Source organism: Channa argus, chromosome 8, assembly GCF_033026475.1.
Source record: "Channa argus isolate prfri chromosome 8, Channa argus male v1.0, whole genome shotgun sequence".
Classification (NCBI taxonomy): Eukaryota; Metazoa; Chordata; class Actinopteri; order Anabantiformes; family Channidae; genus Channa; species Channa argus.
The window spans coordinates 5,429,483-5,444,661 of record NC_090204.1 but is presented as its reverse complement, the minus strand read 5'-3'; the positions used below and the strand labels follow the sequence as shown (position 1 = coordinate 5,444,661).

Here is a 15,179-nt window from a genome sequence, read left to right as displayed (position 1 = left end):
TGCTTTGTTTATTATGGTGCAAACCTTAACCACATTATGTGCTTGTTGAGTAAAAACACAAAAGAACCCGGAAGCTAATCTGCTTTAACCTGGAAGCAATTTACACGTGTGCATTTTCAGTCTATCTACATGGGCATGGACTTTAAGTTGTTTTTACACATGGTTTTATATTTTTAATATATGAAATTGGTGATGAAATGGATAAATGGCCGAAATTGTAAATCCGGAGAATGATGAAGATCTTCAGGCTCAAGTAAGTTGTTTTTGATTTGACAGAAAAAAAGGTAAGACAACCCAGCAAGTTGTGTCTTCAGTCTGTTTTGTTGTAATATTTCTAGGTGTCCTGCAGGGAGCGTATGAGCCAAAAACTAACTGTGTTTAGTGTATACTTTAATAATGGTTTAAATATCACTGAAGAAAAATCCAGACAGATTTATAAACCTAAAATTACCGCACTAAAAACGTCTTCTGAGAACAAATGGTGGTGTGCTTTGCCCCGAAAAAATACATAAAAACTCTCTCTCTTTCACACACACACAGACATACACAATCTGCAGGTTGCTTCCAAGGTGTTGGCATTCATTACCACATTGATGTTTGAAAGCTCAGCAGGTCCTACATGGTGCACAGAGGCCACACACTGTGCAGCCAAAACATCCTGAGAAAAAGCCACTATCACAAGCAGAAGTGATTGAACATGCAGTTTGCTGTGCTAAAAGAGGGCTTATATTTACCCAGTGCCTTCGTTGTGGTTTAGACCCAGCGTGTGTCCCTGATGCACTGCCATTACTTTTGAGTCACAGTGGTAAGCATCCAGTTTTCCAAGAATTAAATACCCACCGATCTTTGAATAACCCAGAAGGTTGTTTGACAACACTTTACTGTTTTTCAGAGGTATTTCAACAATCCTCTAAGACTCCTCTGGATGAAACTATCTCATCCACTGGATACCAGAAAATATTTAACCCCTTCGTTTTGACTACATTTTCTATCCCGGTAGTGTTACATGTTAATTATAGAGGTTTACAGATGCTGGTTGGGGGATTTTGTGTTTCCAGTCTTTACAGTGGGCTAAGTATCTGCTGAACCATTTACATATTTGACAATCAGATATTATAGTGGTATTAATTCTTCATCTAGCCAAATAAAAGCTTATTAATACGTTTCCAAACATCCCAACCTATGCTGTCTAATATTAGTTTTCAAAGATTCATTAGGTGGTTGTTATGGTTTTGGATAAATGGATGCTAAGTCATTTGCTTTAGATGTGAGGTTGTTGGCTATTTTATTCACACGTGTTGTTAGACCTTGATGATAAGTGTTTTTATAAATTATCAGGCTGGAGCAACGTAGCCTACAGTAAAATTCCTGGTAAATTGGCTGAAAGGACTATAAGGATACACTATAGGCTCAGATGACTAATGGCTTTTCTTTCTTATTGTTTCTTCTCATTTAGATTGAGGAGGTCGAGGCTTTGTCCTCCATATATGGTGATGATTGGTGTGTTATAGATGAAGCCTCCAGGATATTTTGCATTAAAATATCCAATGACATAAAGGAACCAAAGCTGACAGCGTGTTTGCAGGTAGAGAAAACACAATCATCATATTGGTCCCTAGCGTCTCTGCAATGTTGATCATTCTGTTTGTTCTTTTGTTTTTCTTTTTGATCAGATTATTCTCCCACCTGATTATCCAAGCACAGCCCCGCCCATCTACCAGATCAAGTAAGTCTGTTTGCCTTTGAAATTTAATCTTCAGGCGATCTGCTGAATTCATAGAACAAAACCCCACTGAGAAACCCACTCCACATCCAACTCAATAACCCTCAGTTCGTTCTCGGTTTTGTAGTGCTGCATGGTTGCGAGGGCCAGAGAGGGCCAAATTGGCAAACAGCCTAGAAGACCTCTATGTGTGAGTGCTTCCTGTAATTTCTGACTTCACAAGGAGGTACCATGGGGTGCTATTAGACACAACAAATGCTTTTTAAGATTTTTTTCCCCCATGAACTGTTGGGTCTGTCTGCAGTCTATGTTTCATAGAGAATCAACCCTCATGTAGAATTTTCTAAATTTCAACAGGGAGCATGTGGGGGAGAGCATCCTCTACCTGTGGGTGGAAAAAATTCGAGAATTCCTGGTGGAGAGATCCCAGAGCTCAGAAGCAGGTGAGGTGTGAAAAATTAAATTTATGCTTGAGGGCCACACTTATATAAGCAATTCAGAATGACTTGAAATGACACTTGATAGATATTTATCACTCCAGAAGAGCTTTTCGTGTAGTGTGGCAAGTGCCGACATTTGTCCTGCAGTCAGTAATGTCAACTAACTGTTTGTTAAACCCCTGTCCCCTTTTGCCAAACACACACATTATATTAAGTACAGTACCTATAAAAAGTATTTACCCCCTTTGGAAGGTTTCCCCTTTTCTTTTACAACATTGAATCTTGGGAGAAAAAGGAAAGATGTAAGAGTACATACAATTCCTCGACATGTCAACCAAATAAAGAAGACAAGAAGTATTTCAAGCACATCTAACTTAAAGGTGAGTGTTGCTCTTATGCACACTACTTGACATGTGAAGAAATCCATAGCAGGCCGTCTGTATCCAGGGGTGAGCTTAGCAGTCTGTGAGTTCAGTTCTTTCATGATAACATCCGCACACATTAACACCTGGCCCTGATAAAGTCCACTCTATATCAGCTCGTCAATTATTAGATCAGTTCTCACAAACAGGTAGACGTGTCAAACTTGCTGAATTCTACAAATGTCCGGATGGATCAGGTTTTGTGGGGGTCTGGTCTTTAAGCAACAAGCTTAAAAAATATTAAGTGTCCTTCCTATTGTTGTGTAGCATAAATTATCATCTCCTTTAATTCATGTGGTAATAAGTATAACTGGTCACAGCACTTTACCTCAGAGGAGCTTGATTGATGGCTTGTTCCCATTCAAAATGGACATGGCAGAGAATAGGAGAGAGAGGAGAAGTGATAAGGCTGAAGATGCATGTTTCACAAAAAGGAAATGAAAAGAGAGTAAACACAACAGAGAACATAAAACACAAAAAGAAATAATGAAGTCTGGTTGAATGAGACCGGACGGAAAGCAAAAGAAGAAAATCTTTCATCATAAACAGCAAATATATGGGTACATATAAATATATAGTCCCATTTACTTTCAATTAGTTTTCACTGTGTATGTGTGTGTGTGTGTGTGTGTGTGTGTGTGTGTGTGTGTGTGTGTGTGTATGCATGCAAAGAATAAACACCACAGGCATCACTTGGGTTCACACCATTACATCAAGCTTGTTAGATTTGTAAACAGTTCAATCTTGTAATGTCCTGTTACATTATAGTCATCTAAGAATCACCAGTGCTTTTTTACCTGATATTTTAGATTTTTAGGTTTCCATAAATATTATCCTTCCAGAAATATTCTACATAACTGAGCTTTTTATTTGAAAAATGAAATTTAGGGTTGGCCAAAATCCTTGTAGTTGGTTCATTGATTTGATTATATTATTATACATTTACTACATGTACTATACCTAAAATCCAACCTCCATCAATGGAAAATAATAATTCTTGTTTATTAATAGCCAAGCAATCAATAAACCCACATAGTATATATTATGTAGATTACTTCTACCTACACATTCCTATATAATAGTCTCTTTTGCATCCTTCCATTTTACCTCCATCATATTTAAACGTACATTTAAGGCCTGAGGCCATTTAATGTTTGTATTATTATGATTGAGCTTTACGTTTTCCTCAGTTTCTACCAACACGTTGAAACACACTTTATAGATGGAAACTATGCAGTGTCTATTATATAAAGACTCAGTGAGTGAAGAGGGGATTGAGTTTCGACACTCTACATTTGCAAACCCTTGTCAAAGATTACATGCTCAAAACAAACTGCTGGGCTTGGTGCTGAGAAACACAGAAAGGCTGGTGAAATCAAGATGGTCAGCCACGTGTTTTATTGGTCGTTTTGATATTTCTATAGGACTTATTAACGATAACAACAATAAAAACTAAGCAGTAAAGCATTAGCCTATTCAGGCTGTTCTCACACATAGCACACCTTTGTTTCCAGAACAACAGATCACTAATTTCAGCTCACCTGTTGATCTTTGTTGTCTGATCCCACTGCATTAGCTTCCAGTTGGTCACATTCAGTCATTAATGTGACCAGCTTCTGTCCAGGCACTTTTCTCTGGGCACCTTTCGCTGTTGTGATTAACAGTCAGAAAAAAAAGATCTTGTATTAAAACCTTTGTCAATAATTACTATTACTCTGTTTAGTCAAATTTGCAGGGTCCTTGCTTAAAATGATCTGCATCTTCTTTGTTACCCAAAAAGTAGTGTCTAGGTTCTGGTAATTGGGAACATCTATTATAAACTGTGTCTTTTGATATAATAGGTCATGGTACCATTTTAGTGTCAATGTGAAGGTCATGCAGCAGTAATTTTGCAGTAATTTGCTCAGTAGGTGTCCTTTTAATGACAAGCTGTCTGACCTGCAGACTCTCGAGCAAAAACCTTTGACCTACAGGTTTGCGATTAAAAAACAACCTTTTCTTTAACAAAACATAACTTATCTTACATGACCTCTTTTCAGTGGATCAACCAAAATTGGTCAACATGACTGCTGAGGATGAAGGGGATGATGGTGACATACCCGACTTCGGCACTCTCAAACTGAACACAGACATTGCACATCTCTTCACGGATCATGCAAACGGTACCAATCATTTGAATTCAGTGATAGAAATTCAACACAGCTCATTATAAAGGTAATGTTGCTAGGGTATTATGTAGAACATTTTATCTTGTAGATGAAGAAATACCTCCAATAAAACATGGAAACACCATCACAGACCGGCGCAGCACTTTCCAGCCTCATTTAGCTCCTGTGGTGACTCCCAGACAGGTACAACACATAGAGTTTATCACACCTTTTTTTTTCATGTAGAAACAATTTAGTTACAAAAGTAGAATAACAAAGATTCTCCTATAATATTTAGGAAATTCAATTGATATTTTTAGCAATGCCTTATTTTTCTCAAACCATAGAAAATAATCAGCAAACTGAATATGAGTTTCAGAAGAAAATACTTGATGAATGTTTTGAGAAGAGGTGTGTAAATGTAGTTATTTACGGAGCAATTTCACCAACTAAAATATCATCTGGCTCCTCCCTGCATGCTAATCTCACTCTCTGGCACGCCAGTGTTGTACCAGCTTGTCTTAAAAGCTTCCACCTGCTGTGAAGGCCGTTTTGGACAAAAATATTTACAGACACAGCTGTTTTCCGCAGAGCTGATAACCTGAATAGACTGAGACCTCTACAAAAATGTACATATTTTCTTGTGCTAGTCTGCATTTGTTCAGTAGCTGAATATATAGTGTAATTAAGGAAATGACAACAATCTGCTTCAGTAAGGGCAAACTGAAGTCTTCCTTTTTTGAGTATTTTTTGTATGCAATATAGCTTTTTGATATTTATACATAAACTTTTTGGAGCACTAAAACCTCCAAACAATTTGGACTTCAGTGTTATACAGTGAAACTGATCATTTACTAGTGGAAAGCATTCAAGATAGTTGCCAAACTTCCCAGAATTGGATGTCCAGCACATTTACCTTATGGTAAGACTGAGCAATGCTCAGAGAAATACAAAAAAACCCCAGAGGGACATCTCAGACCCTACAGCCCTCACTCAGTATGTTAAATGTTAAAGTCCATGGTCGCACAATTAGAAGAACAAGTACAGTTTGTTTGTGAGGGTTGCCAGGAGAAAACAAAACAGCATCTGAACACCCCCCCCCCCACAAAAAAGACTTATGGAACAATGTTCTATTGCCAGATGAGACCAAAGTGGATTTGTTTAGCCTTAATCCTCAGAACTCTGTTTGGTGAAAACATAACACAGCATTTCAGCATAAACACCTCACACTAGCTGTCAATTACAGCAGCGGATGGAACCTTGAAGTCATAGATTTGACCATTGACTTTATACCAGAGTGTTCCAGAGGCAAATGTGCGGCCATTTGTCCAGATCACCAACCTAATTGAAATGTTGTGGTAAGACCATAAAGAGCTGTGCATAAGCGAATGCTCAAAAACCTCAATGAACTGAAAAATGGGCCAAATTTCTCCACCATGATGTGAGAGACAGATAAAGTCATACAAGAAACGATTATTTTAAGTTATTGCTGCTGAAGGTAGATCTACAAGCTGTTGAGTTATTATACTTAGTATTGCCCACGTGTTATTATTTCTTTATGGCTTCATTTTTGTTAAAAGATTGTTAATTATCACATCCAAGTGACTTCCCAGATCTTTTTCAAACTTGTAGCTTCCATATACTATACAACTCTTAATATATATTTTTAAAGTTTAAAACTTCGTTCTTATTTGTATAAAATGCATCCCCCCCCCCAACCGGTTGAGCAATGCTGTTCTGGCATTAGTCAGCAGTGTCAGACAGCATGTTGACCCTAGACAACAGGATCATTTTCTGTTTGCCTTTTTTGACATTGATTCCTTAACATACCACTCAGGCTTCCAATATGAAGGCAGCTTATACTTAACACTTTACTGCTGAAGATTGCAGAATAGAATCCATGTGTCTGTAGTTTCCATTTATAACCAGGCTGTTGAGGCACGTGAGAGTGATAGTCATTGTTCTGCCTCTCATGTATTTACAGGTTAAAATTGTCCTGGAGAAGCTGTATGAGAACAAGAAGATTGCTAGTGCCACTCATAATATCTATGCGTACAGGTCAGTGATGTCATTTAGTAATAATAAAGCTTCTGTCATAGTTGATAATACAAATCATGCTGACACCTGAAGGTTAGTGTTACACTGTGTCTCATGTAGAATAATCATGAAATAAGATTTAAGATCTATCCGTCGTCTGTATCATAATCAAAGATAAAGTGAGAAAATTCATGTTTTCAGACAGCATTGTGTACTGTGGGAACGTATGTATGTGTGTACATGTTTTTCTCTATGTGTGTCTGTGTTGTCCTAGCGTCCCTGCCTGTGTTTTTCTTTAGTTGGTCTAATGAGGTCCGTTTTGTTGCGCTGCCTAGGTGGTCATTACTCACTGGGAAGAGATGCTGATATTTAGACCACTTAAAAAACTTCTCAGATGAAGAGGCTGCCGGTGTCGCGGCGTCATTCTCTGACCGTAATGCTCTCCCGCCTAATGCCAAGCTGCTGTGATTCTGTCTGTTGTAGGATTTACTGTGAGGACAAACACAGCTTCATTCAAGACTGTGAAGATGATGGCGAGACTGCTGCAGGGGGGAGATTGCTTCATTTACTACAGGTAATAATTCAAATAATATCAAATGCTGACCATGACCCTACAGATGACACTTTTAACTTTATAAACGTTATGTTGCATGTCAGTACACAACACACAGACCCTTTGCCCATATTTGATTATAAAATCACATTTGTTAGTTGCTGGCTGCATCCAACTTCCCTTTGGCTTTTTCTTGCTTAATTGGTGCCTCTTCTAGGCTGCCGCATTCATTTTTACAGTCTGCATAACTTGGCGTCTGCTGTGGCCTTTAAGGAGGAATTTTTTGTTCCATACCTCACAAGATAAAACATGTTTTCTAAGATATTTCAGTGGCACCTGTATCGTAAGTATTTGAAGATGTTTCTATGTGCACACACACGCACACAATGACACACACGTTTGTGATATTAAACTATATATTGCATGAAATATATCAGAGGTTTCGTTATTTATTAAGCTGACAGTTACTTTTTAAAAGCTTATGCTTTTTTCCAAGGTGACTTATTAGCAGTGAGCATACATCTTGGGTTACTGAAGATTCATTGTCCTGCCCACAGACACTTCTTCATGTAGCCAGGAGGAACCAGGAGTTGAACCACTGACGACTGCTCCACAATTTGAGCAGCTGCCACTAGCCCAAACCTGTCCCACTGCCTACTTAGTCTAAGCAGGCTTAGAACATTTTATGCTTTTACATGTAAAATGTCACAAATGTGTCAATTGACAGCTGCACAAGATAAAAAGTCACTGTGGATATAGGCTAAGGGCATTAAATTAGACTGAGCTGGGAACATCTCTGTTAGTGTTGCTGTCTCCACAGAGTTTGATGAGATCTACCACAATTTTTTTAAAGTTAAGAACGCAGTCATAGCAACTAAGAACATTCCCTGTTACTAAGAACAGGTGAACTCAATACAGTTCACATGTGCAACAAACTAAATTTACCCTAGTTCAAGTACTTTTCAAAACTGTGTTAGATCATGTAGGTTGTGGATAATTGTCCCTGGTACAGCCAATGTGGGACAATGAGCCTATACTTATAAACAGCGTTCAAAAGATCAACCGCTCTCGGCTTGTCCTTCAGGGGGCGCCACAGCGGAATGTGTCCCGCCCGTCGATTTGACATATATTTTTTTAGGCTGGATATCCTTCTTTCCTCAACCCTCCCATTTTATCTGGGCTCAGGACCGGCACGAAGGTGGCCCTTGGCTCTGCCACTAAGCCACCAGGCCCCCTGTACTTATACACACAGCAGTGCTTGGGGCTAAATGCTAATACAGTGGCAATGCCCTTATGCCGATAAATAAAGTTTGCTGATAAACGAGACACTCGCTAATCAGCTCTCAACACAGAGCACATCTGAGGTTGACAGGAAATTAATTATTCTTATAGGTAAATGGTTTTAGTGTTAAAGAACTGTTTTGGTGATAGTGCTTGACTAACCACCAGATTATTTTCATCCTTAGACGTAGACAGAATGAGGAGCCTTAAGATTGCTTCTCATATTCTAACCCCCAGCTCTGAAAAATAACATTTGTAAAACATAATTACATCACAAAAGACCACCATAAATTAACACAGTATGCTTACCACTCATAATTACCACTCTAATTTACTGTTAGGTACATTAATTAACAACGTTATTTTTTATGTGCCAACTCTGTAATAGCTTTTAGACAGGTAGGTTTGACTTTTTTTATTGTGGTCTCTTTTGATATCAGAATCATGGTATAAAAATGAGATTGCTCACCCTAAAGGCAGACTAGGAAGACCCAGACCAGTAGAGTTTACATAATGTGTAAATTTCCACTCTCTGCCTCTTCAGGGAAATTTGGTCCCATGATAGCAATTTCACACTATTATTAATATTTTAATTTTACATATGAAAGAGGCATTTATCACTGGCTTCTGCTGTCAGATGGCACCATGATTCACACACACACACACATTCAAAATTTGCAATTCTCCACACACTTGCTGTTTCCCTGTAATAATGGATGAAGGCCAGTGAAAGGTTTGGGATAAAACAGAAAGTTTGCTCCTCAGCAGCAAATGCTTCTAGTTGTGTCATACTTGTTACCAGAGGGTACAGAGACAGGTCAGAGCCTTTACTGATGAGATCCACGATTCAAGCCATAGTTCATACTCATTCATAAGATGACAGCACTTGCTTCTCCCAGCGTGGTACTGTTAGAGAGATAATTCTGTGTCAAATAGGGCTTTGGATTATTGGTGTGTATGTCAGAAACTGTGATCTGCTGCACTGAATTCAGATAAATGAAGCTGTATTTGACCACTACAGTGTTTCCTTTCCAAAACAGTCAAAAAAACAAAAACAAAATTTAATTCAGTGCATTTATTTGCTTAATATAGAACATTTTACATCTTAAATGCTTGCTTTCTGGTGACATTTGTAGAAACATGTTTGTCATGTGCATGTCTGAACTGTTCAAATAAATATTTTGCTCTAATAAATGTTTGAATTTAGCAGTGGGTCAGAGATCTATGTGTAAATTGAAAGGTTTCACCTACAGTGTCAAACCTACTACATTTGTCACGCAGGTGTGTAGCTCCCCTCAGCTCAATCCCCCTGAACGCTTCCTGTTCAGCACTACACAGACAAAAGTTCCAGCATTTAGCAGCCAAATATTTTCAGTATTAGCCTGTGGAGAGCAAAACAGAACTACAAGCAGAATGAATGTTGTTTGATGTTAAGAGAAACATGACAAATTAATGCTTTTAGTCTTCTGCTTTTAGTTATTATTTAGCTATTGGCTAGTACATCTAACTTCTGATAAGCCCCTGTTTTCCTTGCTGTGGCCAATATATAAATATATTCTTTTTATCTTGTAAAACCTTTGCCACTCAATACTAATCTAATTTGCCAACTCTGTACATTAGCTACAGCAGAGGAATATGAAATCAACTCGCACACATTTTTGCCTTTTTAATAAACATGGACATTAGAGTGGGTTAAAAGACACATCGGGGTCACTTCCTGCAGCTGGCTGACCTACTGCAACTAGAGTGATAGCATCAGGTCCGCTATCATCCTGTTCTTCCTTTTGACTAACGCACTGATTAATCTTCTACTTGTCCCACTCTCAGCGAACTAAGCAATTTACATGAAGAGCTTTCTCCTTAACCTATTCTTCTCTAATCTCATTCCTCTCCACAAGCCTTTTCCCCCATTTCCTCATTTAGACTTGTGCTTTCTGCCAGTGAATGCGAAAGTGTGAGGTGATGAATAAAAGAAGGATCTGATTAATAGTGTCAGCAGCCAGATGGGGATGAGTCCCCTCGAATGACAGATTGCACTTTTTGTGTGTTGCGGTGCAGAGCCAAATTCTACTCTTTATGTCAAAGTAGTCTGGCCATTTGGGAACTTGTTTATTCCCTATTCAGTCTTAGTTTGATAAGAAAGATTTATGTCATTTCAGTCATGTTTAGTGGAAAGACTGAAGGTGTGTTATCTCACAGCAGCCACAAAGTCAAGTCAAGCATATATTTGCCACTCTGGGTTCTGGCTATTATTACCTCTGCTTTTCGACTGCTTTTGCTCTATAGAAACTCTCAAGGGAAATATCTGATTCTTTAGTTTGTAAATGCCCCCTCGTGTCAACAGCTAATTGCCAACTTTATCTGTATTTCTGTGGTGGTGCTTGGCAGGTAGAGTCTCAGTTTGAGCCTGTACAGCTGGCAGCTGCTGTTAAATGACTACGCTACAGCAAACCACAACAGTAAAGCTGCTGGCAGGAATATCAAAACAATGATCTTAAAGATGCTTAATCAACTATTCAGAGATGAGAAATATCCCCAAATATGAGGGTTCAGGCCATCAGCTTTTGAGCAGCAGCTTAGTATGTGAAACCCTTTAGCTAATGACATCAACAAAATCTTTTTGGAGTCAGGAGTTGCTAAACCTGGAGTCCAATTAATAAAACAAGATAGGAATTGTGGGTTTAAGTAACTTTTACTTTAAAAAAACAAAACAAAACACTTTGATCTTCACAAAAAGCATCTGCTGATGTGAACATTGTTTTGCAAAACCATGTCAGCAGAGCTACTACTGAGTTGCATAAAGTTGAAATGTTACAAAGAAATATCAAACTGTTTATAGGCATTAATCAAACTATCTATACATTGAAATGATTTTGATATCTGTCTTTTCTCTTATAGGATATGATAGCTTTGGTCATTTTCAAAATTAAACATATTGTCAACAATAACCATACAGACAGTAAAACCAAAACTTATTGCAGCAATGGGCAGTGCTTGTTTGAAGTGATGACTGCTAAAGTAGGTACAACCACTTTGTAATTGTAATTGACACTGACAACGAACCCTCAGACACTGTGCCCATATTGGTGATATTTGAGATTATTTAATAATTTTCTGACAAATTAATCCCGAAAACCTGACAACTGAACTTTTACTTGTCAATGTGCTATGTTTGTCTCCCACAGATTCTGGATGTGCGTAATGTCATGGTGGTTGTGTCTCGATGGTATGGAGGTATTTTATTGGGTCCCGACCGCTTCAAACACATCAACAACTGTGCAAGGAACATACTGGTGGAGGAGGGATACACAGCCTCCTTGGTGAGAAACCTTTCTGAGCCTCTTACACATCACTCTGTCATCTCCCTCTGACATGTAATCAGTCAAATTTGACTTTGCTGTCAGTTTCCTGATGCTAGAAGCCACCTGGTGTCTCGTACTTCAATTAGCTTGTACCCCAATATACTTCCAATTACTGTATCTCAAAGCAAATAGATGTTTTTTTTTTCCTTTCTAAGAACCAAAGCAACATCAATAACTCAAAAAGTGGTTATTTCCAGGTTAGACATATTCACAGATTGTAGTCAGACATAGAGTTGTTATAATAATAAAGTGTCTATTCAGCTTGCTTGGTGTTTCCACAGTAACTCTTCGGTAGCTGTCACATTAGGCATATTGGTTCATTTGAAGTGGTGAAGCTGCCACATGTTCTGCAGATCAAACACTGTCTCCTTGCTTTCACCAGCCTGAAGTTAGTTCCAGTCTGCTTTGAAGTTGTCTTTGTGTTCGGCAGAGTTATTCCAGGGGTAACATGACTGACCTATGCACTACTGCCACTGATAGATTAAAGTTACTGTGCACCAACTCTTCATGTGTGCTATTTCAAAACGCCACATTTGTTTTCATGCCCAGCTTCACAGCAAATGCTCAGTTCCCCCTGGTCAGCCAGTCTGGACTCTATGACAGCTAATTAAAGGCCACTGTCTGTGAATGGACTTACGGACTCTGCAGAATAGCTTGTTTCCAGTTCATGATGTTCTTAAGAATTATTGATAAGAGTCTATAATTAATCTAACAGCTTTGTTTTAATTGACTTAAGATGCCCGAAGCTTTTTGATTGACAGTTCAGTAAAGTTCAGTAAAGCTGTGCAGTCATTTCAACCTGATAAAGTTTGTCATTTAAGTGTATTTAAAAAGGATAAGTGAATGTCTCTAATGTTCCTACACAATTAAAAAGCTCAGAAGTCACAATGATGTGTGAAGTGTAAAGCTGCAGTAAAACTAGAGCTTCATGAGATTCAGACACAGTCCACTCTCCGTCCAGCATCCGCTCCCTGCTCTGCTAATCTATATCCAGTGGTTCGTCCTCCTTATGAAATTATAATAAATTAAGAAAACTTGCTAATCAAGCAGAAGTCTTTTCTCAGAGTGATTAGAAGGGAAAGTTTCCCTTACAAACCTTTAGGGGGACATAGATCAGTGCACTGCTGACACTGCTCTTCAATGAGTCTGGGTCACAGGAGCTTTCTTCACATTAAGGGAAGTTTTGCAGCATATTTACATTAAAATAATGACTTTAAAAAACTTGCATATAATTTCTTTAAGATTAATATAATGGTGAGATTTTATTAGCAGATGAATGTTGCAGAAGTTTGTTTGGCAGTTTGATACCTCAGCCAATTCAAGTGTTTTCATGCCATTACGTGACTGATTCTTCTGGAATTTACAGAAAGGTCAGTTTTGCCATATGTGAATAAAAAATGGCAACTTTTAAATACTGGAATTTGATTTTGGAGCAAACTGGACTAAGTAAACAGCATCTGAACCACAATTGTACACCTTAAGACCGGACAATAGGAAACCTTATTTTTCTTATTAGATAGAGTAACGAGGGCTTCTTCCTATCAGCTAAAACTGTGGGGAAAACCCCCGATGGTACAAACAAAGAAGACAGGTATTGGAGTGTGACTGCTTTATAACACTATACTGTATGAGTTATGAAGTAGGTAGAGTAAAAACTTCCGCATTTTAAGCATTTGTCACTTTGCTATATGTTAGAAAATTATTGTTTATGTCTGCTTTTGTCCAGACAAGCTGATAAAGTACTGAGAGACCTACATGTTGACAGCCTGGATTGTCAGAGCAATACTTAATGGAGGATGTTTAACAAGAGCACTTTAGAAAGCAATGTTTAGTTTGATGCAGTTATTGGAATAAATTAAAACAGTATGGTGTGTGCCAATCAGTACATTGTAATTTGCACATTTCAGTAAGGCAAGGAAACACAGCAGGAGTTCGTGGAATAAGGCGTCTATCAAAGATTGAGTCATGAGCCATAAAACAGCCCTCAGTTATTAAGCGTAGAAAAAGCTTTGGCACTATTAAGTGGAGCACCAATGTAAAAAAAAAACAACACTAATCTGTTTGTTCTCTAAACCTTTTCACTTGTTTTACAGGATGAGGCCACCATTTCAGGAGCAAAGACCAAAAGGCCAAAAAGCAAGAAGACAAAATGAATTTCAAATGTAAAAATATACTTTAACTCAAAGCCATTTTCACTGCCGTGGCTTTTTACACAATTGAGTAAAAGGTTCATCAGCTGATTCAGATGCATCTAAACCGAGACAAATAGCAATTTTGTGCAGTTAGAAATAATTTATTCAAAACCTACATACTGTAGTGCTAAAATGTCTTCTAGGGATGTTTAATTATTATTTTATTTGAGCATGTTAAGTGGAATTGATGTTGCACCATTTTGCAGCCTCGTAATTAAATATGCAAATGTGCAGCAAACAAACTGTAGGGATTTATACAGAAAATCTGACAGTGACATAAGCAGAATATAGTGTTTCGCTCTGTCCTTGAGGCTGTCACTGTGCTTACTGATCCACTTTATTACAACATAATTATTAGACACAATTCAATGACTGTTTTCAAGGGAAGATCTTTTGAAGTGTAATGTTTTACTATGTCTCAGGATTATTACAGTCCTTGTTCTTCTAAGTGTTAATTCAGTTTTCAGGCAAATCTGCGTTTGAATTAAATTCATTCAGAATTCATTCAGTGTTTCCTAGAAATAAAGTTCTCAGACTCTCACACGCTGACTCATATAATTCCCATGTTCATTTTCCATTTGACATCCACTTGATGCCTGCTAACTATTCAGCATGTCACAGTTGCATGTTTCCTCTGAGCAGTGGGGTTTTGCCTCACCTCTCCATTTTGGTGTCACTTGATCCCTGGAAAGACAGAGTGTGCATATTAACCACTCCAGGGTTGGCTGGAGGCAGCAGAGGGCTAATCTCTAAAAATACCGGGAACTCATCTGAGCATTTTGCAGTTTGGTTGACTTATATCTGTGTTAAGTATCTTGAGTGAATATGATCCAAGCATGATCCAAGACATTTAATTAAAATTATAACACAATGGTCTGAAATTTCCTCCATGTCTGTGTAAAAAGCTGCCTGCTCGTTTCAGTCATTGAGAATAATTACAGCTAATTTGCTTAGCAGAGAGTTGTTTCTCCCAGACAAGCTGTCATCACACTGAACCCATCATCTCAGCTCTTAATCATATT

The 15,179-nt window shown here is 38.1% G+C and overlaps 1 protein-coding gene across 2 annotated transcripts; it reads left to right on the top strand.

The window, feature by feature from the left end:
- The first annotated feature begins 80 nt into the window (after positions 1-80).
- On the top strand, positions 81-14,700 carry impact (impact RWD domain protein). Of its 2 annotated transcripts, XM_067513117.1 has the most exons (11): positions 82-253; positions 1,457-1,585; positions 1,674-1,726; positions 1,851-1,913; positions 2,081-2,166; positions 4,625-4,747; positions 4,842-4,936; positions 6,717-6,790; positions 7,253-7,343; positions 11,789-11,923; positions 14,059-14,700. In XM_067513117.1, exons 1-11 carry the CDS (start codon positions 206-208, stop codon positions 14,116-14,118), a joined length of 957 nt encoding a protein of 318 aa, XP_067369218.1. In that variant the 5' UTR covers positions 82-205; the 3' UTR covers positions 14,119-14,700. The 2 variants fall into 2 exon arrangements, with proteins under 2 accessions (XP_067369219.1, XP_067369218.1); XM_067513118.1 differs by lacking the exon at positions 1,851-1,913 and having other exon boundaries at positions 81-253.
- Positions 14,701-15,179: the final 479 nt, after the last annotated feature.

Bases quoted from the DNA above. Each gene is read 5' to 3' on its own strand.
- impact (XM_067513117.1), top strand. From the start codon at position 206: ATGGCCGAAATTGTAAATCCGGAGAATGATGAAGATCTTCAGGCTCAA. The intron at 1,586-1,673 runs GTAGAGAAAACA...CTTTTTGATCAG, and splicing joins AGCTGACAGCGTGTTTGCAG to ATTATTCTCCCACCTGATTA. The intron at 1,914-2,080 runs GTGAGTGCTTCC...AAATTTCAACAG, and splicing joins AGCCTAGAAGACCTCTATGT to GGAGCATGTGGGGGAGAGCA.